Source organism: Amblyraja radiata, chromosome 12, assembly GCF_010909765.2.
Source record: "Amblyraja radiata isolate CabotCenter1 chromosome 12, sAmbRad1.1.pri, whole genome shotgun sequence".
In the NCBI taxonomy this organism is placed as follows: Eukaryota; Metazoa; Chordata; class Chondrichthyes; order Rajiformes; family Rajidae; genus Amblyraja; species Amblyraja radiata.
In genome coordinates, this window is record NC_045967.1 from 47,274,014 (window position 1) to 47,301,843 (window position 27,830).

The 27,830-nt window shown below is 44.7% G+C and overlaps 1 protein-coding gene across 1 annotated transcript in view; it reads left to right on the forward strand.

Moving 5' to 3' along the window:
• Positions 1-1,028: 1,028 nt before the first annotated feature.
• The window catches only part of arhgef9 (Cdc42 guanine nucleotide exchange factor 9), a 244,697-nt gene continuing 217,895 nt past the window's right edge, over positions 1,029-27,830 (forward strand). The window contains exons 1-3 of the mRNA XM_033030722.1: positions 1,029-1,355; positions 10,340-10,484; positions 26,460-26,590. Coding sequence (XP_032886613.1) covers positions 1,062-1,355; positions 10,340-10,484; positions 26,460-26,590 — 570 coding nt within the window. The 5' untranslated portion in view covers positions 1,029-1,061. The remainder of the gene's footprint in view (positions 1,356-10,339; positions 10,485-26,459; positions 26,591-27,830) is intronic.

Sequence of the window (27,830 nt, forward strand, 5' to 3'; positions counted from 1 at the left end):
CGTACAGACAAGCACCCATGGTCAGGATCGAACAGCAAATCTACCGGTGTGCTACCATGCCGAATAACCGAATAACACAGAATGGTGTCCGTTATTGCCGATTGTCCCCTGTAACAGAGTGAGGGTTTGTACCCCCATTGATATCACTGTCTGGCACCGAGTCAGAATCCTGTAGCCCCGTCACTGAGACCTCAGTGGGACCGCCCTCGCTACTGTCCCAAGATGGCCACCCGGCACCATCTTGTCCAGTACAGCTGGGGAATGGCTCGAACCGCTGCCCCTGCTGCTGATGCCCACATTCAGAGATTGAGAGCAAAACACAAGGTCTGGGCCATTGGTAGGGTGAGGAAACCCTGACCCACTCTAAGTGAGATTCTCACGACCAACTACCCGCCCGGAGTTCAGAATGAGAGAACATCGATCTTAAACGCTAACTCCTTTTCTCCTTCCAAAGACACTAATCTGCTGAGTGTACAGTTATTTATAACAGTAAAAACATGTGTTTTTGTTACTGCTTGAAATACCAAAGGCTGTTTGTTACATTGTTTAATGGAGGTGAGTGCTGATTGATGCAATGACTTGTCAATTTCAATGGCTTCAATTTCAATTACTTGTCATTGTTTTGGCTTGCCTATTTTAATGGCTTCTGCAGTGTAACTACAAGCCTGTGTTCCTAAAGAGACAGTCTGCTAAAATTAAATCTGTTATAAGGAAGTCCATAATGATTAGAATAGACTGTATTTGGCATTATGACTTAATTAGGAGAATTAAACAATGCCAGGAAGGTGTATTAATAGGGCAGTGTTCAATTGTTAGAGCCCACTGCTGCCAAAATTCAATTGCCCACAAAATCTATAAACACTTCACCATAATGGAGTGAAGAAATGAAATCAGACCAGCCGTTAAATCTTGCAGCGTTTTTCAAATGTATTATTTGGCGTATACTCCTTTAAAGAAACATGAGTTAAATAAGTGAAATTTAAATCCACAAGGTATCCGCAAAGGACTACACAGACGAGCGGTCTCGTGATGAAAGAACTGGAAAATCTGAAGAGACAAAGATGAGGCAACCAAACGTGAACAGTGGGAAGCCACCTCGCCCTGTTTCAGACTGTGGTCAGCTTTGCGAATGGCAAAGCATTCTCCCAATAGATGACTCTCCTACTACGGCAGAGTCCAATACGAGATCTAAAGTGTTGGCAGATTCGACCGTTCCTGAAAATGGACCTGGTATCAACTCTTCGCCAGCCGCCAGGATAAGGCTCAGAAGCAAACGTGCCCACCAAAGGCCTTTCTCCGTGATAGATGGAGTTTCCCTTGCTGGACATTGTGAGAAGACCAGCAATCTTCACCAAGTAAGATTTGGCTGATTTTCTTCCAGTACTCATCTAACCTCAGATTGCATCTGGGTATTTGAGGGACTAATCAAAGTTGTTTCCGTCCGATTGCTTTTTTTGCTCCAATTGGGTACAAGTAAAGGGTACAGAGAAGATTTACGAGGATGTTGCCAGGGCTAGAGGTTCTGAGCTATAGGTTGAGTAGGCTGGGAGGACTATCACAACATTTAAGAAACAGTTCGCCAGGCTTTTAGAGTCATAGAGTGATACAGCATGAAAACAGGCCCTTCGGCCCAACTTGTCCACACTGGCCAACATGTCCCAGGTACACTAGTCCCATCCACCTGCATTTGGTCCATCCCCTCCAAACCTGTCCTATCCATATGTCCCAGGTACACTAATCCCACCCACCTGCGTTTGGTCCATCCCCTCCAAACCTGTCCTATCCATGTATCTGTCTAACTGTTTCTTAAACGTTGGGATAGTCCCAGCCTCAACTACCTTCTCTGGCAGCTTGTTCCATACACCCACCACCCTTTGTATGAAAATGTTTCCACTCAGATTCCTATTAAATCTTTTCCCCTTCACCTTAAACCTATGTCCTCTGGTCTTCGATTCACCTACTCTGTGCATCTACCCGATCTAGTATTCCTCTCATGATTTTATACACATTGTGGCATGTTGGCCTTCATCGGTCAGAGAAATGAGTATAGATAGCCAACAATTTCCTCATGGCCTTGGTGATCTGGAGGCCTCACTAATCCTTGCAGATCTCTGAGATTAGAGGAGTTTCCAGCTTCTTTTCACAGCACTAAAGGCAGCCTTGATGTTTGGAACCTGGACCATAAACACTTCAATTGTGACCTAATGTACCTCTGCCACTGCCCCCCCCCCCCCCCCCCCCCCCATTAATTCAGTGCACAAAACCTACATCTTTAGGCAAGTATTCACACTCTTCTAATATCACTTAATGTAGTCTGGCATCATTTTTTTTTGCTCGTAATGATCATTGGGATGTTTTTTATTGCTTTACATTTCATTGGTGTAACATGTTAACTGTTGTCAGTGGCATTCAAAATAAAATTAGAACTATGTCTGCAAGGCACAGTGTTAGAGCCATTCAAAATAAATCATCCTCTTTGACACAACATAAACTGATGGTGACACTGTAGCAGTAACTCTTAAATAGGGTTGAACTTGGAAATCACAATACAAAATAAATTAAAATAGCAAAGAACATGTAATCTAAAGTACACAAAAATGCTGGAGAAACTCAGCGGGTGCAGCAGCATCTATGGAGTGAAGGAAATAGGCAACGTTTCGGGCCGAAACCCTTCTTCAGCTGATGGGGGGTGGGAGAAGAAAGGAAAAAGGAGGAGGAGGGCTGAGGGAGAGATAGGGAGGAGACAGCAAGGGCTAACAAAATTGGGAGAATTCAATACAATACAATACAATACAATTTTATTTGTCATTTGAACCTCATTGAGGTTCAAATGAAATGTTGTTTCTGCAGTCATACACACAAGAAAAAGACCCAAGACACAACACAATTTACACAAACATCCATCACAGCGCATCTCCTCCTCACTGTGATGGAAGGCAAAGACTTATCTCTCCGCTGCACTCCCCATTCCCCTCCCGATGTCAGAGTCAAAGCCCCCGGCGGGCGATGGTAATTGTCCCGCGGCCATTAACGTCGCGCCGGGTGATGCAAGGCCGCACTCCGGGTCTTGTTGTTGGAGCCCCCGGCGGGCGCTAGCAAAGTCCCACAGCCATTCCAAGCCGCGCAGGGCGGTGATGTAAGGCCCCGCTCCAGGTCATCTTCAACCCCGCAACTCGGGCGGGAGAAGTCGCCGTTGCGGAAGCCCCGAAAAGCGGTCTCCCAGCAGGGACCCGCGGGCTCCCGGTATTACTGTCCACCAGACCTGCGGTTGGAGCCTCCGAATCCCCGGGGTCAGGTCGCAGCAGCGCGCCACCACCGCTCCTCCCGCTCCGAACTCAGCCAGCTCCACGATGGTGAGTAGGTCCGCAGCTCCGCGACTGGAGCCCTAGGTCGTTCCTGCTGGAGGCCGCTCCACGTTGCTCAGCCCCAACGACAACGGAGACCCGACAAGGAAAAGGTCGGGTTCTCCGTGCAGGGGAAAGATTTTAAAAGTTTCCCCCACCCCCCGCCCCCCACACACACATACCCCGTCAAAAAAAAATAAAAACTACATTGAAACAAGACAAAAAATAATAAAAAGACAGACGGACTGCAGAGGCCGCTGCGACGTGTGTCGCGCCCCCAGGATGCAGACTCCCCAAGTGGAATATGAGGTGCTGTTCCTCCAATTTCCGGTGGTGCTCGCTCTGGCCTTGGAGGAGACCCAGGACAGAGAGGTCGGATACGGAATGGGAGGGGAAGTTGAAGTGCTGAGCCACCGGGAGGTCAGGTTGGTTAATGCGGACTGAGCGGAGGTGTTCGGCGAAATGATCGCCAAGCCTCCGCTTGGTCTCGAATTGCACCCATAATAATAATGGGCCTGAAGAAGCATCCCGACTCGAGATGTCACCTATCCATGTTCTTCCAGAGATGCTGCTTGACCTGTTGAGTTACTCCAGTACATTGTGTGCTTTTGTGTAAACCAGCATTTGAAGTCCCTTGTTTCTATATAATTTTATTTGTGAAATGCTCACCATTATTGAGCTTCAATGCATAAAACTCGTATGAGTCAAACATAAAGAAGGTTCCCGACCAGAAATGTCACCTATTTCTTTTTTCCAGAGATGAATGAATGAATAAGTTTATTGGCCAAGTATTCACATACAAGGAATTTGCCTTGGTGCAGGAGCAGTACACCGTGGCAGCCATCGTCGGCGCCAGCAGCAGCAAACAGCAGCAGCTACATTGCAAGCAGCTACACAATGCTGTCTGACCTGCTGGGTTACTCCAGCTTTTAGTCTTTATCTTTTTAGTTTAAACCAGCATCTGCAGTCCCTTCGTACACAAATAATAATTATTGTGCCCATTCATCTCTATTTGGTTCTACCTAGTTTCCTCAGCTTCAATGTATTAAAGATCCTCTGTACACCCACATTAGTCTTCATATACTAGTCGATACTGAAGGACAACATGAGCCTTGGTGTTAAGCTTCAATGATGACCACTTGTGAACACAGTTCCAGTTGGAGTCACTGCATAGCCTCCAGATATTGAAAGGCTGGTCACATCTAGTCAGAAAAGCTGAGCCCAGTTACAATGTGGTTCTTCCCATGGCCACTGATCCTTATTTTATTATTTATATTTTTATAAAGTAGGTGCGAGAGTAGACCACCAGGTCCGTCGAGCCCGCACCGCCATTCGCTCATGGCTGAACACTAAACAGACACACTTACCCACAAACAGTAGACACAAGACACAGAACACAAGACACTACCCTCCCCTTCATACCGCTATCACCCCTCTCCACCCCAAGAACCGCGTGATCTCCTGGGGGAGGCAAAAAAACGGATAAAAACCCAGGTCCAATTCGGGAAAAAAAATCCGGGAAATTCCTCTCCGACCCCAATCCAGGCGATCGACACTTGTCCAGGAGATCACTCAGGTCTTACTATACTAACCATACCTAGGTCCATATCCCTGCCCTCTCCCCGTAGCCCCTTATCCCCTCGGCAGCTAAAAAACCATCTATTCTAGACTTAAATATATTTAACGTTTCTGCTTCCACTGCTCCCTGGGGCAGTGAATTCCATAAACTAACCACCCTCTTGGTGAAGAAGTTCTTCCTCATCTCAGTTTTAAAAGAGCCCCCCCTTATTCTGCAACTATGTCCCCTAGTTCTAGTTTCCCCGATCATTGGGAACATCCTCGGTGCATCCACCCGATCAAGGCCCCTCACGATCTTATATGTTTCAATGAGATCGCCTCTCATTCTCCTAAACTCCAAAGAGTAGAGCTCCAGCTTACTTAACCTTTCCTCATATGTCAATCCCCTCATTGCAGGAATTAATCTTGTAAACCTTCGCTGCACTGCCTCCAGGGCTAGTACATCCTTCCTTAAGTATGGACCCCAGAACTGTACACAGTATTCCAAATGTGGTCTCACTAATACTGTGTACAGCTGCAGCAAGACCTCCGTGTTTTTATACTCAATCCCCCTAGCAATAAAGGCCAAAACTCCATTGGCCTTCCTGATTGCTTGCTGCACCTGCATACTGACCTTTAGTGATTCATGTACTAATACCCCTAGATCCCTTTGCGTTGCATTACAACGCAGCTCCTCCTCATTTAGAAAATAACTTGCCCTATCATTTTTTTTCCCAAAGTGAATGACTTCACATTTATTAGTATTAAATTTCATCTGCCAAGTTGTTGCCCACTCACCTAGCTTATCTATATCCATTTGCAGACTCTTCCTATCCTCCTCATCCCCAACTTTTCCTCCCATTTTTGTATCGTCCGCAAATTTTGATATATTACACTTGGTTCCCTCCTCCAAATCATTTATATAAATTGTGAACAACTGGGGTCCCAGCACCGACCCTTGCGGAACCCCGCTAGTTACCGGTTGCCATCCCGAGTATGAACCATTTATCCCCACTCTCTGCTTCCTATTTGTCAGCCAATCCTCTACCCATGCTAATATATTACCCCCAATCCCATAATTTTTTATTTTTAGCAATAGTCTCTTATGTGGCACCTTGTCAAAAGCCTTTTGGAAGTCCAAGTCCTTAGTGTTTGTATGGTGTTAGATCTCTTCCTCGTCCATTGGGCAGTCAGGTTTAGTTTAGTTTATAGACACAGCAGGGAAACAGGCCCTTCAGCCCACCGAGTCTACGTTGACCACTGATCCCCAGGCACCAACTCAACCCGACACACACTTTTACAATTATACCAAGACAATTAACCTACAAACCTGCAGGTCTTTGGAGTGTGGGAGGAAACCGGAGATCCCGGAGAAAACCCACGCAGGTCACGTGGAGAATAAAACTCCCTACACACAAGCACCCGTAGTCAGTATTGAACCCGGGTCTCCGACGCTGTAAGGCAACAACTCTACCACTGCGCCACCGTGCCACCCTCATGGCGGGACTTGAAAAGGGTGGGAGCAGAATGGCATCTCATGCTCACCTTGCCTTTTTTGTCCCTTTCTCTTCTATAAGGGCCTTATGGTCGCTAAGTTCTCCAGCTCCATTTTACCTTTTAGGGAAAAAGAAGATAAAGAATTGGCTGATAATTGCACCTTATTGCAAAAACACAAGGAGGATATTGTCCCGCTGTGATTAAATGACTATTTACACTACTTCGCAGAAGGACAAGTGACTTCAATATTTGCAGAAGCACTTTCATTGCCCATGAAGAGCATCCACAGGCAGATATTCATAACCTTCACACCCTGAAGATGTTATTTCCACCAATAGAATTGAAATGGTGCTGTAATATCATTTAAAAAAAATCCATTAAAATGCTTGCATGATATTTTGTTCATTAACAGCAGTTTTAAAATAGTCCCCACTTTGATGTTTGGAATGATTGAATTAACACTTTTGTTGCTGGTACTTTAAAAAAAAAATGTTGACACTTATTTTTAGTTTGGTGATACAGGGGGGGAAACAAGACCTTCCGCTCACCAAGTCCGTACCGACCAGCGAGTTCCCTGCACAGTAACTCTACCCTACATACGACTGGGACAATTTTACATTAATACCAAGCTAATTAACCTATAAACATGTGTGTCTTTGGAGTGTGGAAGGAAACCGTAAAAAACCCACACAGGTCATGGGGAGAATGTACAGACAAACACCTTAGTCAGGATCGAACCTGGGTCTCTTGCTCTGTAAAACCTGAACGGAAACCTCTGGAGACTTTGCGCCCCACCCAAGGTTTCCGTGCGGTTCCCGGAGGTTGCAGGTGGTTGCCGGAGGTTGCAGGTGGTGGAAGCAGGTAGGGAAGACTGACAAAAACCTCCGGGAACCTCCAGGAACCGCACGGAAACCTTGGGTGGGGCGCAAAGTCTCCAGAGGTTTCCGTTCAGGTTTCCTAAGTGGGAACGGGGCATTAAGGCAACAGCTCTACCTCTACGCCATCAGGCCGCCGTGCCACCATTTTGTCAGGTTATAAATAAACTGAGCAACTATATAGAGCTGAATGGGTAGATTGACACTGTCAAATAAAAGGATTGAATGCGTGCTGATCTAATCGGAAGAAGGGATGTAATTGTAAGGGATTGGGGGGGGGGGGGGGCGGGGGGCAGGATAGTGGGATTGTGATGCATTTATGCTGTACTTAAAATGTTCCCCAAATCCGTCTGTGTAGACCTAATGTTTAAGAAGGAACTGCAGATGCTGGAAAATCGAAGGTAGACAAAAATGCTGGAGAAACTCAGCGGGTGAGGCAGCATCTATGGAGCGAAGGAAATAGGCAACGTTTCGACCCGAAACGTTGCCTATTTCCTTCGCTCCATAGATGCTGCCTCACCCGCTGAGTTTCTCCAGCATTTTTGTCCACCTGTGTAGATCTAATGTTTATTTAATTTGCAGATAATAGGTGTTTTTTTTGTTTATACTCTCAATGTGACTTTTAATTGTTTCTTCACTGACAACAACCCCAGTATGATTTATTCCAATTGCCTAAACACCTAACAAACAGCATTATGCAGTAATGCATTGAAAATACTGATTATATTATTGCCCAATATCTTGGTCATTTGTGTCAGCCTCTATGCCTGACTAAGGCAAATAAATTTTAATCACACTGTAACAAATGAAATACCTGGAACATATTCTGACTGCTATTTTCAGTGATATGTATTTATGCTGTACTGAAAATGTTCCCCAAATCAGCATGTGTAGACACCTGTATCCACCTATCACTCGCTAGGCTTAGCCCTGCCCCTCATCTCATCTAGCTTTCTTCCCTCCACCCCACCACCCCAATCAGTCTGAAGAAAGGTCCTGACCCAAAGCATCACCAATGCATGTGTTCCAGAGATGCTGCCTGACTCCAGCACTTGGAGTCTTTTTCTTTTTGTAAACCAACATCTGACTTCCTTGTATCTAGAATTATTAGAAACCACGTCTACCGAGGCATGTGAGATCTACCAGTTGCTAACCATTTTAACTCCCCTTCCCATTCCCAGACTGACCTTTCTGTCCTGAGCCTCCTTCATTGCCAGAGTGAGGTCACATGCAAGCTGCAGAAACAACACCTCATATTTTATTTGGGTAGCTTGCTATGAACATTGAATTCTCCAACTTTAGGTAACGAACCAACAAACACCCTTTTCCCCCTCTCTCCTCCCTGTGCTCCCTGGACATACACCCATATCTCACACTATCCCCCCCCCCCCCCCCATCCCCCCCCCCCATTCCCCCAGTCCCCTTCCCCCAATCCCCTTACACTTACATCCCTTCTTCTGGCTTCATATTTCATGTCTTTCATATTTTCATATTTCATACTTTCATATATAATACTTCATATTTTCTTATTTCCTTGTCTCACAGACTTTTATCTTTCCATCTCTGGCCTTTGTCCAAACATCTACCTATCAAACCCCCCTGTCACTGGCTAGGCTTTGTCGTGCCCCCACCTCATTCCCCATTTTCTCTCTCCGACCACAATCAGTCTGAAGAAGGATCCCAATCCGAAACGCCGCCTATTCACGTTCTCCAGAGATGCTGCCTAATCCGTTGAGTTACTCCAGCGCTTCTGTGGCATGTATTTTTGTGAACCAGCATCTGCAGTCCATGTATCTACTTCTATTTTTCAATGGTATCTCTAAACTCAATTATTTGGTTAATTTATACATGGAGCTTTGCACACTGTACTCAATCCCTCTGGACTTGCACAAGCAGTGCACAATGTTGCTGAAAGGTCCAGTGTAGGTCTATGCCATTAAGCAAGCTAATGCTCGTTTTGGGACTAATTAAGTGAGATTGAATGTAGCGGATGCGATAATCACTGCATTAAGCACAATCCGGTCTCCAAGGAGTCTAATCTGGGGTCCTTAAGGGACCGCTGAATACCATTATCAAATAGAAATATTTTGATTAACAAATAAATAGCTAGATGTCAAGCAAAGACCTGCCCCAACTTTTTAGAACATTCAGAACCAATGCTGTTAACCGTTTCAGAGCGAGTTTTACTGTTCATATCCCATCGTTATCACCTCCACCACAGCCAACAATAGTGCATTGTGTACTTTTTGGCCTTTTCCCTCTCCCCTGACTCTCAGTCTGAAGAAGGATCTCGACCCGAAACGTCACCTATTCCTTTTCTCCAGAGATGCTGCCTGACCCATTGAGTTACCCCAGCATTTTGTGTCTATCTTCAGTGTAAACAAGCATCTGCAGTTCTTTCCTACACAATCTAATTTCATGGCTTCTGTGCCTTTTTGTTTTCCTTCGTAACTGGATTGTTTCCGATTATTAAAAGAGTGATTATCAACGTGGCTCCATCAACATTTTCCAACATGACTGACTGCAGGCACTGTAGTAACATTCTTGGCACAAAATCTTTAATATATTTGGTGGTGCATCCTTGGATCTTGACCACTTGTTCAATACCTGATACATAGAACATCACTTTGAAAATACTACTCAAGAGTCAAGAGTGTTTTATTGTCATATGTCCCAGATAGAACAATGAAATTATTACTCGTCATTAGGTCATAAGTGATGGGAGTAGAATTAGGCCATTCGGCCCATCGTCTACTCCGCCATTCAATCATGGCAGATCAACCTCTTCTTCCTAACCCTGTTCTCCTGCCTTCTCCCCATAACCTCTGACACCCTTGCTAATCACAAATCTATCTATCTCGGATTAGAAGGTCATCTGAATTACCCAATCCTGCCTTAGGTGTTCACAGCCTATAGTAGTTTTATTAAGGTCATAAGGAATAGTAGTAGAATTAGGCCATTCGGCCCATCAAGTCTACTCCGCCATTCAATAATGCCTTCTCCCCATAACCACTGACACCTGTACTACCATCAGACATGCTTCTGATTAATATTTTCCATCTATAGCCAGCAACCTGCCGCCCACCACCACCGCACCATGCTCCACCCTTCCGAGCGGTCTCCCACACCAACCGGCCACTCCACTTGTCCCAGAGCACGCCCATTGGACTGGATCAAGTCGGATGGAAAAGCCGAATATTAGCAATGACAGGTGAGCACAGAGATACGTTTTAACTTTAACTGTTGTTTTGCAAAAAATAAAACAATGTAGCTGTTTCAATGGATGAAATCCATATCATCGCACTCTTGCCCCAACTTCAATTCAACAACCTTAAACCCAAATGTTAAGTGATTATAGTTTAGTTTATTGTCAGTGAAAAGCTTTTTTGTTGCATGCTATCCCATCAGCGGAAAGACTATACATGATTGCAGCCGAGCCGGCCACAGTGTACATATACAGGATAAAAGGAATAATATATAGTGCAAGGTAAAGTCCAATTTACCATAGTCAGAGGATCTCTAATGAGGTAGATGGTCTAATCAGGACCACTCTCTAGTTGTGGATAGGATGGTTCAGTTGCCTGATGACAGCTGGGAACAAACTGTCCATGAATCTGTGGGTGTGCGTTTTCAAACTTATGTACCTCTTGACTGATGGTTGAGGGGAGAAGAGGGAGTGGCTAGGGTGTGTCTCATCCTTGATTATGCTGCTTGGCTTGCTGAGGTAGAGTAAGGTATAAATGAAGTCAATGGAAGGGAGGTTGATTTGTGTGATGATCTGGGCTGCGCCCACAATTCTCTGCAATTTCTTGCTGTCTTGGATGGAGCTGTTCTCAAACCAAGCTGTGATGCGTCCCGATAAAATGCTTTCTATGGCGCAACTGTAGAAGTTGGTGAGAGTTGTTTGGAGCATGTTGAACTTCCTAAACCTTCTAAGGAAGTAGAGGCGCTGGGGTGCTTTTTTAGCAATCGCTTTGAAATAGCTGGACAAGTTGCTGATGATATTTACTCCCAGTAATTTAGAGCTTTCAACCATCTCTACTACAGCACTGTCCATGTACACGGTGTATGTGTACTACTTTGCTTTCTGAATTCGATCACTATCTTAGCTTAATTCTAAAAAAAAATCTTTCCAGTGTTTTGAATCCATGTAAGAGCCAGTCGTGAGAGGCCACATCGGGGGGGAGTTCCTCCCGCCACGGGTAACATGTAATCCCGTGCTACTTGCCCCATGGTCGGATAGTTTGTGACTAAACCGTCTCCCCCACCTAGTTTGTCAGGTGAGGAGGGGGCTGTAGACCCCCAGCAGGACCAAAAACAAGACCTGTCAAAGGGCGGATGAGCTCCTAGCAAGCCAATGGCCATCCACACTTCAGTAGAAGTTGCGATCACTGTTGCACATAGCATTGTAAGGAATGAAGAAAAACATGAAATGTAATTCTTCCCTCTCCTTGCTTCTCAAAACGAAAAGTTGTTAATTAATCTGAGTAGCAATTGCCCATGAACCTCAGAGTTTTGTGTGTGATAGGATACAATTCGCTGAAACTGTTTTGTTTTAACCCAGGTATTGTTAGTCGAGCTGTTAGGTTTTGGATCAGGGTTGAGGCATGGTTGATTGAGCCACAAGGAGATGATGAGCTTGAGTCAGGGCAACAGGAGTTGGGACCTCGATGTCAAGGGGTTGGGTGAGCATTGGAGATATGGTGTGATGGTGATATTGGGCTTCCAGAGACATGATTGTGTGGGGAGAGAAACCAGGAAGTAGAGACTGGCAATCACAAAGAAAATTCTTAAAGTAGGAACAATGAAGGAAGGTCAAGTCTCCAACTCTAAGCAGATGAATCGAGTGAAGCTGAGCTCTCAGTAATGAAAAAGCAAGCTTCCACTCTGATCTGGTCTCCTCCATCATAGCACTGAGCACTGTGTGATTTGGAAAAAAAGGAATTTTATTCGGATTGTACAGGAATTTCTTTAGTCAGAGGGTGGTGAATCTGTGCAATTCATTGTCACAGAAGACTGTGGAGGCCAAGTCAATGGATATTTTTATGGCGGAGATTGATAGATTCTTGATTAGTACAGGTGCCATGGGTTATTGGGAGAAGGCAGGAGAATGGGGATCAGAGGGAAAGATACATCATCCATGATTGAATGGCAGAGTAGACTTGATGGGCCGAATTCTGCTCCTAGAACTTTTGAAATATCATATGATGTCAAGTTGCATGTCTGATGGTGAGTGGGATACTATTTAGACCTAGAACAAATTTTGGAATTCCTTTTCTTTTATGAATATTCCTTTCGTGTAGTGGTTAACATTGTTGCCCACTCAAAAGGATTACCAGTCTAAAGAAGTGTATGGACCCGAAACGTCACCCATTCCTTCTCTCCAGAGATTCTGCCTGACCTGCTGAGTTAAGGGCCTGTCCCACGAGCATGCGACTCCATGCGGCAAGCGCGACCTAAAGGGCCGGTCCCACCAGCATGCGCCTGCATGATGTAAGGGCGACCTAATGTGGTCGCTTGAGCCGTACGGCCTCGCGGGGCCGGTCCCACTTCGATTGCCGGAGCCGTATGGAGTTGTGCGGAGCTGGTCCCGACATCGCGCGGGGCTCCGAAAAACTGACCATGTTTAAAAATTCCGGGCGGCAATGGCCTGCCGGCCCGCAGCCGCCTCGACGCCGTACGCACCGCCTCGACGGGCATACGCAGCCGCCTCTACGCCATGTCACTCACTCACCCTCCGCGCGTCTCCCGCTTCTGGTTTGGTTGCGCTTGCCGCATGCAGGCACATGCTGGTGGGACCGGCCCTTTAGGTCGCGCTTGCCGCATGCAGGTCGCATGCTCGTGGGATAGGCCCTTTACTCCAGCATTTTGTGTCTTTTACCAGTCCTTTGATACTGATAGAGATTTGGTTCCATGGAGACTGGCAACCTGCACCTCTGACCTATTCTTGCATAGAGTTTCAAAAGAGGTAATATAATTTTCGAAATGAAATTAAAATCATTTGCGTTGAATGCAGGCAATTATTTGCGCACAGAGTTTTGATTTTGTAGGCTATGGCTGCAAAGACTATTGAAGTGGGAACGGAAGGGATGGATGGTTATTTTGGGCTGTAAATGATGAAGTGTATGAGGAATTGAGATTGTGCTAAAGAGCTAATAATCTTGTTGAACAACCTCAAGAATTGTATGATCTACCTACTCTTGTCATATGTCACATCAAGTAAGCCTAATTGCGTAGTGCTGGAAAAATAAGGAGTGAGTTATGAGCACTTGAGTAAGTGCAGATGGAAATGTAAATAGGATATTCTGATTCAACAATAATTTTTGAAATTGCAACATAAGTCAAATGAGGCAGTCATCAAAATTGATAGTGTTCTGGTTGGAATGCATGTTAAATAGTAAGATTAAACGAGAACTTACCAGTTTGAAGTTTGATCGTTATTTTATGAGGAGTAACGTTCAGGGATTACGTGAAGAACCCCGCCAGGACGCATGCGTGTCATTCTTCAAAGCAGCGGTGTGAAATCACAGATAACTGTAATGACTAAACATAGTAAGATTAGAGAAGAGATACCAGTTAAGTATATGATCAAGGGTGGGAGCGGAGGGCACGTAATCCCTCAACGTTACTCCTCATAAAATAACGATCAAACTTCAAACTGGTAAGTTCTCGTTTAATCTTACTATTTTACTTCGGAGTCACGTGAGTGACTACGTGAAGATTTTAAAGCTCTGTGATTTCATGCCGTGGAAACGAGTCCATGCATCACATCTGCCTTGATGACTGTAGGAGGAATTGTGTCAACATATTTTAGACATGAATCCGACATTGAAATCCATGAATTTATTAACACAAATTATAACCCCTATTTATGGGGTAATTAAATTACAGAACTTAAATTGTTTCTGCAAATGTTCCAGGTTTAATGACTGGTTTATGATAAAATAGTTGGAATGTTTTTTCCCCTGACCATCCTGCTGCCTTGAGGGTTTGGTCTATTGGTACATCCAACTGCATAGCTGCCGATGTAGCTGCAGCCCTGGTGGAATGAGATTTAAAATATTAGTATCCACCCCAGCCTGTGTTAGAACCTGTTTCAGCCATCTTGAGATGGTCTGGACCGACACTTTTTTGTGTGGTTGCTTATGGCTGACTAAAAGTGCCTTCTCATTGCCTCTGATGATTTTCGTTTTCTCCATATATAACGACAAATGTTTTACTATACAGAGACGATCATCTGTTAGGTAAGACCTAAATTCGATATTGAGGCCCGCTGATCCCTGTCTGTTCTGTTTCACTAATTCATAAATATGAAACGTAACGTTTTTAGATGAAGAAGTCATGTTGTCCAGTCTTAATTTATGTAATGACTGTACCCTTTGTGCCGTGACCAATGCCATTAGCATGACTGTTTTTAATGTCAGTCTATGTAGGGACAGAGCTGTTGCTGGAGACCAATTCCTGAGCATCTTCAGGACAATACTCACATCCCATATTTGGGAGTACCTGGTTCTTGGGGGATTGGTATTAAAAATTCCCCTCATAAGTTTAGTTACCAGTGGGTGAGTTCCAACAGATTGACGCTCTGTTCCTTGCCATAGATAAGTCGATAAGGCACTTCTGGCGCAGTTGATGGCACTATAACTGAGCCCCTCATCATAATGGAGGCCTGCCAGGTATTCCAGAAGACGGGATGTTCATATCTCTGTAGGTGATGCTGTTTTTGTTACAATACATCTCCCACTTCCTGATATAGACCAGATACTGTTTTTTGGTGGACTGTCTTTGGGCCGCCGAAATCATGTTCACTGTTCGGTCCGTCAGTCCCAGCTGTAGTAGAGGTATTTTTAAACTCTACAAATTAATAAATTCAAATAGTTATGGCATGGGTGGCTATCCCTTGTTACGGGATGAACCAACAAGTCTGGTCTATTCGGGATAGTGATACATGGTTCTAATACCATGTTCATTATCACTGGGAACCATGGTTGAGTAGGCCAATCGGGTACTACCAAAATACCAGACGCAGAGTCCTGCTGTATTTTCCTTAATACCCGACTGATGAGGCAGAAAGGAGGGAATGCATAAATAAACAATTTCCCCCCCAATGCAGCGAAAATGCATCTGTCGCCGCTGCCCCAGGGTCTAGTTCCCATGAAACATAATTTGATAACTGGTGATTAAGCCTGGATGCGAATAGATCGATATCTGGTGTTCCATATCGTGCTGTAATATCAGCAAATACTTTTTATTCAACATCCATTCGGTGTTTTCATTAATAGCTGATATCCAAATATTTCTCTGGATACACCACTGCTAAATTGTATTAGCCAGATTGTCACATGATGTCGATTTGTTTCCACCCATGTGGTTGATATATGCTACCACGGTGGTATTGTCAATCTGTAGTCTAACATGCTGGTGATATGACCCAGTACAATATGACTTTAGGCCATAGAATGCACCCAACATTTCCAGGTAGTTTATGTCCAGTGTTAGTAATAATGATGCCTCCTGAGCAGTCCATCTACCTCCACAGCTGGAGATGGAATTGGTGGCACCCCAACCAAGTGCACTGGCATCAGTTTGTAGCACCATATAAGGGTTACAGACAATGATTGGATTGAAACAAAGCCAAATGTTATCTATCCACCATTTTGGTTCCATTATAGCTTTGATTGGTAGCTGCATTGGTCTGTCAAAATGACCAGCATTGATTTTGAGTGCTTGTATTTTTGCTCTCTGTAAATTTTGGTAATGTAAAGGTCCAAATTGTGTGGCTGGAAAAGCAGCCACCATTTTGTCAATTACTTTTGCTACCAATCTGATGGACGGCTACTGATGTCAATGAGGTTATTGCAAGCCTCTATTAAGTCTATAGCCTTTCCCTTTGGCAAAGTCACCGACATGTGAACTGAGTCAATTGTGAACCCCAAATAGTCCATAGTAGTGGAAGGCGTTAATTTAGATTTAACTGGATGGATAATAAACCCCAGTTTCAAATAACTGTTTTGTGGCTGTTACAGTTTGTTTGGCCAATTCCAAAGTTTTGCCCATAATAAGTATGTCATCTAGATATGCCATGACCATGTGTTTTTGTTTCCGTAGAAATGCTAGGGCTGGTTCCAAAATGTTTGTGAACAGCCTGGGGCTGATGATAACCCATTTGGCAGTGCTGTATACTGCCAGAGCTGTCCCATCCAGTTGAATTTTAAGTAACATCTGTGGTCACCTCGTATAGGCACTGAATAGTAAGCATCTTTTAAATCGATGCTGGCCATGAAGTAACCTTTGGAAATTAATTGTTTAGCAGTAACAAAGGTTTCCATTTTGAAATGAATATATTGTACAAATGTATTCAATTTGGTCAGATTTATGATGAAGCGACAACCACCATCTTTATGTTTTTGGTAAATATATTGGACACGAATTCTAGTGGTTCATGTTGGGTTTTTCCAATTACACCTTTTGCGTAAAGCCGCTCCAGTTCAGCTCGCGCCTCTGATTTTTCTTTACCAGAAAGTACGAACATTCGGTTCGGTATATGTTGAACTGGAGGGCTGTACTTGTGTATAAATTTTATTGTATATCCCTGGATACTGCTTAAAATGTAAGGATCGGTTGTTAACAAGCTCCATGCATTCAGAAAGGAGTGTATTCTCCCCCCCCAACCTCCATGCTCCCTGTATTTTGTAGGGAACCAGACCCACCTACCTCCATAGTTACCAGTGGCAGGTTTACTTCTTTTTGTAAGTTCTTCGCTGATGTTGATGCGCTGGTGTCTGGATTTGTGGTTTGGTTGACGTTGGAGGTCCGCGTATTTTCTAGGAAGGCCGGCCTGGGCCATGGCCTAAAAAAGACTCATGTTTTGTGTACCGGGCCTTCGAGCTTTCACCAGTCGGTCTTGCTCTACTGGTGGGTGCGTAGGGGTGCTGTCTATGGCTGTAGTGAGTTTTTGATGGAGTCCCTTTTATTAGTCCCAGGGTTTTTGCTTCCTCATCGAGCTCCTTGACTTGCTTCGATAGGTTGCCTCCAAATAGTAGTATCGGTGTCTTGATGTGGTGTCCAGTACAGCCTGTTCTTGTAGCTGGTTGAGAGACATATAGTCTATACTGGCAGCTAGCTTTTGCTCCAGGTTTTGGCCAGTCTGGTCTGGCTGTGTGAAGTTGGACACCATGTCCAGTAGGTGTTCTTGTTCCTGCACCCCCTGCACACTTGACTTTTCTTCTGCGAACCCCTCTTCCAGATCAGCCCAGAACTGACCCGCAGTGCTCCCCTCTGATGAGGTAGAAGCACTGTGCAGCCCTTCAAGAGGTACTGCTGTGGGTTTGCCATAGAGCCCACTGTGACTCGACTCCATCTCCCGGAGCCTGTCACGTTGGAGCAAATGCTCCACACACCGCTCCATCCGGCTCCAGCGCTCACGGTCGCTGGCCGCCCGCGGCTGCTCAAAGTCGGACTCCTCTGAGTCCACGACTTTGATGGTTTTTTGTCTTGCCTTACCGCCCGGCCGCGGAGTGGATCTGGCCGGTGCGGAGGCGACATCAGGCACAGCTGATCCCATTATAGGTGATTCAAGTGCCGCTGGCCGCTGCTAGTCCGCCAGCTTTGTCGCAGCCCGTTGGTTTCTCCACCTGTAATCAGCATGGGAAAACACAAAAAGACCGCAGCTCTTACCTGCAGGTCCTGGTTTAAATTGTCGCTACGGGGGAACGTCGTTCCACCCCGCCTCCTGCCGTTTTCGACTTGTCAAAAGTCGACGGCCCCATTCTGAATAGTCTCCCGCCCGGCCGTGGTGTTCTGGCCGGCGCGGGACCAAAAGTCGGCACAGCTGATCCCTTACGGGGCGTGTGCCTTCAGCTGCTGCTGGCTCCCGCAACTTCGCGGTCCTCCCCAGCCATCTTTACTCGCAGCACTTGTGGACACTATTTTGTCCAGCTTCCCCCCCCTGTGTAAAAACAGCGTGGGGTCAAAAACTACCGCAGAGTAAATCACTTACCTGCAGGTCGCGGTTTCAAACTTACCGCTGCGGGGGAACGCTCCACCCCGCCTGTCGTTTCGCAAGCGTGAAAGCGATATGACACGCATGCGTCCTGGCGGGGTCTTCACGTAGTCACTCACGTGACTCCGAAGTAAAATTTGTCATCCTCTCTGGTAGCCAAGAAACAAAGAGAAATTCAAGCACTGGAGTCATTGTGGAGATAGATGATCTATGAGACTGATGATCCCCACTCTTGGAAGGGTCAGTGCTAAGGATTTACTGCAGTCATGTAAGGTTCTCAGCCCAAGGTAACAGTGAATGGGAGGTGATACTGTATTATAGAGTCGGGCAATTTTAACAATCCAAATGCGGGAAAGCCGATCGAGAGGCTACATTCAATTTGGAAAAGGGTAACTTCAAGGAACAGTTGGATGATGCTATTGGAAAACAGGGATAGCTTCCTTGGCTATAGTTACTACATGGAGGTCTGATCAGAGCCCAGATGTATGGTTATGAAATACTCACGATGATCTTCAAAAACATACATTCTAATGGTCAAAATACGAAGTGCTGGAGGGACTCAGTAGGTCAGGCAGCATCTATAGAGGGGACGGACATGTGATGTTTTTTTGGGTTGAACCTTTCTTCAGACCTGAAATGTCACCTGTCCATTCCCTCTGCAGACGCTGCCTGGCACGCTGAGCTCCTCCAACGCTTTTTGTGTTTTTCTGATGATTCCAGCACCTGCAGTTCCTTGTATGTCTCCATTGTTAAGTACGAGTATCAAGAGCTCCAATCTAGATTATTGTACAACATATGTAGGCTGCTACAGACCACTAATGTGAATAGAATGGTTGGGGGCTTCCTGATAATGCTCCCACCCTACGTTGCATTGGGAATGGCAACAAAGATGCTCTGATTAGGCCTGAATTTCCAGGTAGAATCCTGCTCAATGAACACAGAAAATGCAGCACAGGAACAGGTCCTTCGGCCCACAATGTCCATGCTTTCCCAATTGATAGTGATTATGGCAATGTGATTAGCTCATTTCACCACCCATTCAAAGCATGGAAAATATGCTGGATTGTTTTAGCAAGATAAGCATGGAAAAAAAACCCTCCCTGGATACCACTTCATGTCACACATAGCCCTGGCTTGGATGTCTATCATTATTGCCTTCATGGGTTATCATCCTGGAGCTTGCTATCCAACAGAGTTATGGGGGCATCTTCAATGCACACACCATTGTGTCAGCTCCACACTATCTTATCTATGGCAAATGGGAATGAGCAATAAATGATGGTCTAGTGATAAAGCCCACAGTGGCGCAGCAGTAGAGTTACTGCCTTACAGCGCCAGAGACCTGGGTTCGATCCTGACTACGGGTGCTGTCTGAACGGAGTTGACAGGTTCTCCCTGTGACCATCCCACACCCCGAAGGCGTACAGATTTGCAGGTTAATTGGGCGTCGGTAAAATTGTTAATTTCCCTTGTGTGTGTTGGATAATGCCATTGTACGTGGCGATCGCTGGACGGCACGGACGCCATGGGCCGAAGGGCCTGTTTCTGCTGTGCATCTCTACAGTCTAAAGATAAAAATAATCAGAAAAGTCCAAATCGATGTTTTGTTGCTGTGACAGCGTGTTGACAGAAATATGTAATGCTTCTAATAGCATTTCTCCATAAAAATGATGCAGATTTAATGTTCTCATCCCTTCTTTTCTCATTATAAATTCCAATATGTTAATTGATCAATTATATACCAGATTAGTAAGTACAAATGTTATGTATAATTTAAAGCAGTTTGACTTTTTAATGTGGATGCGTAGAATGTCAATTAATTTTCTTCACTGATATGATACAATCAGAATTGGTAATTAAGTTATTTTCACATAAAATGGAAGATTTTTTTTGCACGCGTAACGATGCACTTACTATGGAAAAGAATGATGGACGCAATTAAACACTGTCCCATCCAGCCCCTACTTCAAACAACTTTATTTTTAAGTAAGCCTTGAAATCAACGATCAACTCGTTAGCTTGATGCGGGGCAGAACCATATTTTGGTATTTAATTCTTGAGACACTTCCTGTTGTGGGACGTTCAGTACAGTATTGATGGGATGGTGGATGTGTTCTTTAGGTACAGTAGCCACATTTAAGGGCCTGTCCCACTGTGGCGACCTAATTCGCGAGTTTAGAAGAGTTTGCCCTCGACTCATACTCGCAGCATGGTCGACACAAGGTTCTAGGAGGTCTTTGTAACTCTCCTTCATGCTCGAGAGTGGTCCCTGCGTACTCGAGGCCTCAGCTAGGTCACGGTGTTTTTTTCAACATGCTGTAAAATGCCCGTGAGTAAAAAAAAAGGTTGCCATGGAAAAAAATCAATATTTTTTTACTCGTAGGTTTAGTCCAGGTAGGTCGTAGTAGGTCGTAATGCTATCGTAGGTAATCAAAGGTAATCGAAGGTAGTCGAAGGTAAAGCTCGTTGAGAAAAAAAAGGTAAGTAAACCGACTGGTAATGTTAAATGCCCGTTAAACTTTATTAAAAGTTGTCTGGCTTCTTAAAAGTGTCTCTGCTCCTTCTTTCCCCCCCTCCCCCCCCCCCCCCCCCCCCCCCACCCCCTTCTCTCCCCCCCACCCCTTTCGGCGCTCTCTAAAGGACTTACCTTCCTGTTCATCGAGGGTGTGAATTTTAGACAGCGCTCGCCCACTTTCCATCGCCTCCGCCTTTGCGATGTGTTTGTGTGTGTGTGTGTGTGTGTGTGTGCGCAGACGGTCGATCCAGCTCGCGGTTTCATCGCTGACGGTCGATCCAGCTCGAGGTTTTTCAGGCGAGTGCCCTCGAGCTTGAAGGTCGAAGACAGTCGCTGTAAAGTCACGTTAGTGGGACAGGCCCTTTAGTACTGTAGACTGGTTCAAAAATGGAACAAAAGTATTAATTTAAAATGTTTTTAATTACTGCTGCACATTAACATTGATCCATCTCTGCCAACGAGCAGCTCTCAAACCAAGGATGGAGCATCTGAAGAAGGGCCCCGGCCCGATACATCACCTGTCCATTTTCTCCAGAGATGCTGCCTGACCTGTTGAGTTGCTCCGGCACTTTGTGTCTATCTTTGGTATAAACCAGCATCTACAGTTTATTTTTTTATTGCATATTGGCTCTGAAACCAGTTCTGAATAAGGCTTGATTTTAGTTTTCAGGCATTTAATGAGAATTCTCTCCAACCTTCTTCATTTCTTTGCTCTGAGGTCTAAAATATACTTCGTTGAATGCATCTTGATAACATGTGCTGATTTGCACAAAAAATTCAAAAGCTTCCACTGCTGCATTTTCCTATACAATCTGATCCAAAAATTCAATCACCCAGTTCTATTTCTTTCCAACATTATATGACTGATAATTGATTGGGCCGATAACGGGTGAAGTGCAATAGCAAGCATTTCTAATTTGTTCTGCTCTCCTCCAGAAACATGAATCGTCCTTGTGTCCCCTGTTGAAATTTCTGTCAGTTTTGCAAGGTATGATGAAACTCTTTGGAGAAGTGTCGAAGAATTTAATTTGCTTCCAAGACGAGCCAACATTGGACAGCCATTGGAATTTCCTCATTCTCTGCCCTTTGGGCTGCTCCTTGTATCAAATTAATTCGATTTTAGAGATGCAGTGTGGAAACCGGCCCTTCAGCCCACCGAGTCCACATCGACTGGCGATCACCCCGTACACTAGCACTATCCTACACGCTAGGGACAAATTACGGAAGCCAATTGACGTAAAAAACATGCGCGTCTTTGGAGCGTGGGAGGAAACTGGAGCAGACCCACGGGGTCACAGGGGGAACATACAAAACTCCGTACAGACAGCACCCGTAGTCGGGATTGAACTCTGGTCTCTGTAAGGCTGGAACTCTACCACTGCGCTACTGTGCTGACCACAGTGTGAGCTCTTGTCAAGCTCTTCGTCAATGATCTGAATACTGTAGATCCTTGAATGGTATCACAACCTGTTGATTATCTGTTATCTGTTGGTTATCAAAACCAGCCACGACTAAAAATAGGTTGCCGTTTTACAAATCGGTAATTTTTGAGTCGAAGCCGGTTGCGATGCTAGTTGAAGGTGGTTTCTGGAGGTTGCAGAAGGCCTTCCACTACCTGAAACCCCTGGCAACCACCTTCAACTAGCATCGCAACCGGCTTTGACTAAAAAATTACCGATTTTAAAAAACGGCAACCTATTTTTAGTTGCGGCCGGTTTTGAATTTTTTGAAATAATCGCCGGAACATAGAAGAAGCGGAAACCACTTTCGACCTTTAGGGAGACTGACAAAAACCTCCGGGAACCGTACGGAAACCTTGGGTGGGGCGCAAAGTCTCCAGAGGTTTCCGTTCAGGTTTCCTAAGTGGGACAGGGGCATTATACACATTGGAAGTTTGTATTTGTTTAGCATATGCGGTGTGCCTGAAACCCACACTAAATTGAGTTTACCTGTTGGATAAACTGTCTTCCAAGGGAGTAGGTTTACTGTACCAGGTATTCCCAGGAGATCTCCCACCCAAACACTGACCAAGCCTCAGTCTGTCAAGTTTGATACCTCCATGAAGAAGCTCTTGAGTACAGATCCACTGCTGTTAAAGTATCTATATAAATGCAGTTTACAGTTGCTGTTGAGAGTAACAGCACACTAAGTTTATATTGACACTTTAGCATAATGTGAAAATGTTCCTCATGCAATTTCTAATGCAGTTATCCCTCATTTTTAACACTTTATGCTTTCTGGAAGAGCTGTAAAAGACTATGTAATCAATGAAAGATACAAAATGTTTGGAATAACTCAGAGTGAAGAAGGATCCCGATCTGAAATGTCATCTATCCATGTAGTCCTGACCTGCTGAGATGCCAGCATTTTTTGTCTTTTCTTTGTAAACCAGCATCTGCAGTTCTCAAACACTAATCATGCTACTAGTTCCACTGCTCACTCCCTTATATCTCTGTCGTCAGTACATCTTCCCCAGTCAAAAATGCCCCTTTATGGACTCCCCCCTTCCTGAGGTCATCTGTTGCCGACCATGTTTTGTTCTGGCCTTCTCTATCTTTCAGTCTGAAGAAGGGTTCCGACCTGAAACATCACCTATTCCTTTACTCCAGAGATGCTGCCTGACCAGCTGGGTTACTCCAGCATTTTGTGTCTATATCCTCAGTTCCTTATGACTATGTAATCAATTAAACTCTTTTGCAATGTATTCACAGTATTTTTTTTTGTACGTACTTAAGAACCTGGCGCTTATTCTTGGACTGGTATCAAAAGCTTCTTCACGGACTACAATAAAATACAGCAGAATTAGGGCAAGGTGGCAGTGAAAATGAACTGGGAGACTCACTGATCTTCTGCCCTGAGACTGTGAATTGCGATTCAAAACTGCAGCATTGTGCAGTCATTATTTATTCAATTTCCAATGCTGCCTGTGTGCAGAAAAAGTAAAGAGTACATTTGGTTTCGCTTGACATAACTCGCATTTTGAAATGTCTAAACATTCTTGCACCAGATAATGGGTTTTGACTTTCCTGTGTAAAAGGAGAGGTGTCTTTTCATGTTTGCTGTGCATACTTCAACATGACTGATTTACAGCTGCCCCTGGATTGTAACACAGGAAGCCCAGCTTCTGACGTAGTACCGCAGTAATGATCATTTAATGAACCAGACCTGCGCACGCAAAGCATTAAAGCAGGAATCGCCCAAGACTAATGTTTTTGAATTAAAAGACAGGGAAATCCGTACAGATAAATCCGTGCAGCAATCTTTTCCGAAGCAAATTACATAAGAAAATAAAGGTTGGAAATGTGATAATATTGACCTATATTCCAGAAAATATAAATGTCACTGAAGGCCCCTGGAAGAGACAAATGGATGAAACTGTACATAGTTAGGCAGATCATAGAGTGATACAGTGTGGAAACAGGCCCTTCAGCCCAGCTCGCCCACACCGGCCAACAATATATGATTTCAAGTTCCACCTGATCTTCCATTTAAGCAAAACTGAAGAATGTCCTTCAGTTCCTGGGAATAAAGAGCCAAGTGTTTAATTGTCATATGTACAGAAAATAGAACAATTATATTCTTACTTGCAGCAGCATAACAGACTTGTAAACACAATACACGCAGATTAAATATGATGAACAAAAGAAATCTGTAAACTAATAATCCGATAAGAGCCCGATGATTGTTGGAAACCTGGACATGATCGTTTTCAGACTCCTATATTTTCTTCCCGATGGTGGGAGTGAAATAAGAGCGTGGCCAGGGTGGTGTGCAGTATTGTGTGCAGTTTTGGTCTCCAAATTTGAGGAAGGACATTCTTGCTATTGAGGGAGTGCAGCATAGGTTCACGAGGTTAATTCCCGGGATGTCGGGACTGTCATATGTTGATAGAATGGGGCGGCTGGGCTTGTATACTCTGGAATTTAGAAGGATGAGAGGGCATCTTATTGAAACATATATTAAGCGATTGGACACTGTAGACACAGTAAATCATGTTCCCGATGTTGGGGGAGTCCAGAACCAGGCGCCACAGTTTACAAATAAGGGATAAGCAAATTAGAACGGAGGTGAGGAAAAACAATTTCACACAGAGGGTTGTGAATCTGTGGAATTCTCTGCCGCAGAAGGCAGTGGAGGCCAATTCTCTGTATGTTTTCAAGAGAGAGTTGGATAGAACTCTTAAAGATAGCGGAGTCAGGGGGATATGGGGAAAGGCAGGAACGGGGTACTGATTGTGGATGATCAGCCATGATCACAAGGGCTGGCTCGAAGGGCCGAATGGCCTACTCCTGCACCTATTGTCTATTGTCTATTGTGTGGGTCTTTGATGATGCTGGCTACCTTTTTGAGACAGTGCCCCCTGTAGATTCCTTTGGTGGGGAGGTCAGTGCCCGTGATTGACTGGGCATTGTCCACCACTTTTTGTAATCTCCGTCGTTCCTGGGCCATCAAATTGCTGAACCAAGCTATGATGCAACCCGTCAATATTTATTTTTTTAATTTATAGATACAGCTTCGAAACAGGCCCTTTGGCCCACCGAGTCCGCACTGACCAGTGATCCCCGCACATTAACACTACCCTACACACACTAGGGACAATTTACATTTATACCAAGCCAATTAACCTACAAACCTGCACGCCTTTGGAGTGTGGGAGGAAATCGATATCTCGGAGATAAACCACACAGGTCACAGAGAGAACATGCAAACTCCGTACAGACTAGCATCTGTAGTCAGGGTCGAACCCGGGTCTCTGGCGCTGTAAGGCAGTAACTCTACCGCTGCACCACCGTGCCGCCCGAAAATATGCTCTCGTTGAACTTGTTGAAGTTCAGGAGAATATTAGTCGACACACCAAATCTCCTCAATCTTCCACGAAAATAGAGGATTTGATGTTTGATGCTGTTGGGGAAGATCTTGTTTAATTTGAAATCTTTGAAATAGGTAAATGGATAGGAAATGTTTATAGGAATATGGGTCAAACACGGGCAGGTGGGACTAATGTAGATGGGGCATCTTGGTCGGCACGGGCAAGTTGGGCTGAAGGGCCTGTTTCTATGCTGTATGATTCTTGTGGTACTGTATATGATCAACATACCAGCCAATGTTACAGGAGTCTCATTTTGCAGATCATTGCAGGTCACTATGGCCTCCTATAGACCCCTTCAATGGTGGGAAGGTTAGCACCCGAAGTGATCTAAAGTAGGCAAGTCTCAAGGAAGTGTCACCTGGTTACAATATAAAGTGGTTTCAAATCATTTGTGACGGGCCATTATTTAGCATTCTAACACTGACATAGATAAACCATGTACGATAATTGGGGGTTTTCAAGAGTTGTGCAAATTAAATGGGAATGCTTCTCTGAAGTTGAACCTGGGCTACCTTTGCAAAATGTATGTGACTATGTACAAAGTGAATGACACAATGGTTACAAAGTGGCAGGTTACACTTACTCAGTGTGGGTGACTCATGGAGGATGCCTGTAGAGTCACAACAGCAACAAAAAAAATCATCAGATAATTGGTGGAGCTTTATCAGAAACCGTTGTTTTTAATTACTTTCCCACCTCCAGTGAACAAACCAGAGTTAAATGAAGGTTGCCGGGCAACATGAGGTTGTAGTTGGTCACTCCTTGACATTTTGTATTACACATGCTTTTCCTTTTCCAGTTAATGATGCAGCTGGGATGGAGATGACAAGAATCCATGAAAGTACTGCAAGTATTAAAGACTATGTCGGGTTCTGTCGTGGTACAGGTGGGCCTCTGAAGCACGGAGCAGAACAGCTGCTGGCGAATAAGGTAAGAAGCGTTTCCTCAGAGAATTAGTCATTTGCTCCTGTCTGAGAGTTTGGGGGCTTTTTTTAATTTGCAAACTGCCTGCTAGCATTTTTCATGTTGCACATTCCACAGCTTGTATTTTATGTCGCAGGACTGTCAATATTGGGTGAGATTTAAGAGTGAGAAATTGTGAGGGAGTATGGCGACTGAGGCGGGGAGGGTGTGGGAGGGGGGTTGTGTTCCCTCCCATGGTACGGAGCTTTTGCATTTTTCAGCTTGAAATTGTGGAATCTGGTGCATACTGTAGCCATTCTTTTAACTTACACTTGAATGCAACATTTATGCTTCAAATTGGATTAGGTATGAATAAAGTTAGGCTAAATTGCATTCCTAATTACATTCCACAGTGGAGCCAGGCTCTGATCAACAGGTGCAGCACATGAATGACCTTAGTATATTCATGTATGGAAATCAAATCAAATCAAATCAAATCAACCTTTATTGTCATCTTGCAAGCAACAGTTGTACAGTGCAAAATGAAAAGACGTTTCCCAGGGAATAGCGGAGCATCGCACATGAAATTTAAAACATTTCACACATAATAACACTAAAAACAATCCAGTCCCTGATGGAACAGTATAAATAAATAGTTAAAAGCAGGTAAAACACAACATTAAAATACAATAAACCAATCATAAAAGTGTCCGGGGCAGCTGATTTGAGTGGCCAGTGCCAGTTATTAAAGTGGCCAGTGCCAGTTATTAAAGTGGCCAGTGCCAGTTATTAAAGTGTCCGTGCCAGCCGCAGAATCAAGTGACTGTGAGTACAGAGGGACTGTTTAGCAGCCTCACAGCCTGTGGCAGGAAGCTGTTTAGCAGTCTGGTGGTCCGGGCTTTGATGCTGCGATATCTCTTGCCTGATGGCAGGAGATCCAGGTGTATGTGGAGGGGGTGCAGTTTGTCCTTAGCAATTCTCTGAGCTTTTTTCAGACAGCGGCTCTGGAACAGTTCTTGTACCGAGGGTAGGGAGACGCCAATGATCCTCTCTGCTCCCCTCACTACCCTCTGCAGAGCCTTCCTGTCCGAGCAGTTGCAGGTGGAGTACCACGTATTTATGCAGTACGTGAGTACAGACTCCACCGTACCCCTGTAGAAAGTCCTGAGGATGTTGGTGGGAGTGAGGCCTGTTTTAGTTTCCTCAGGAAGTGCAGTCGCTGATGGGCCCGTTTGACGGTCCCAGTGGTGTTCCTGGACCAGGTGAA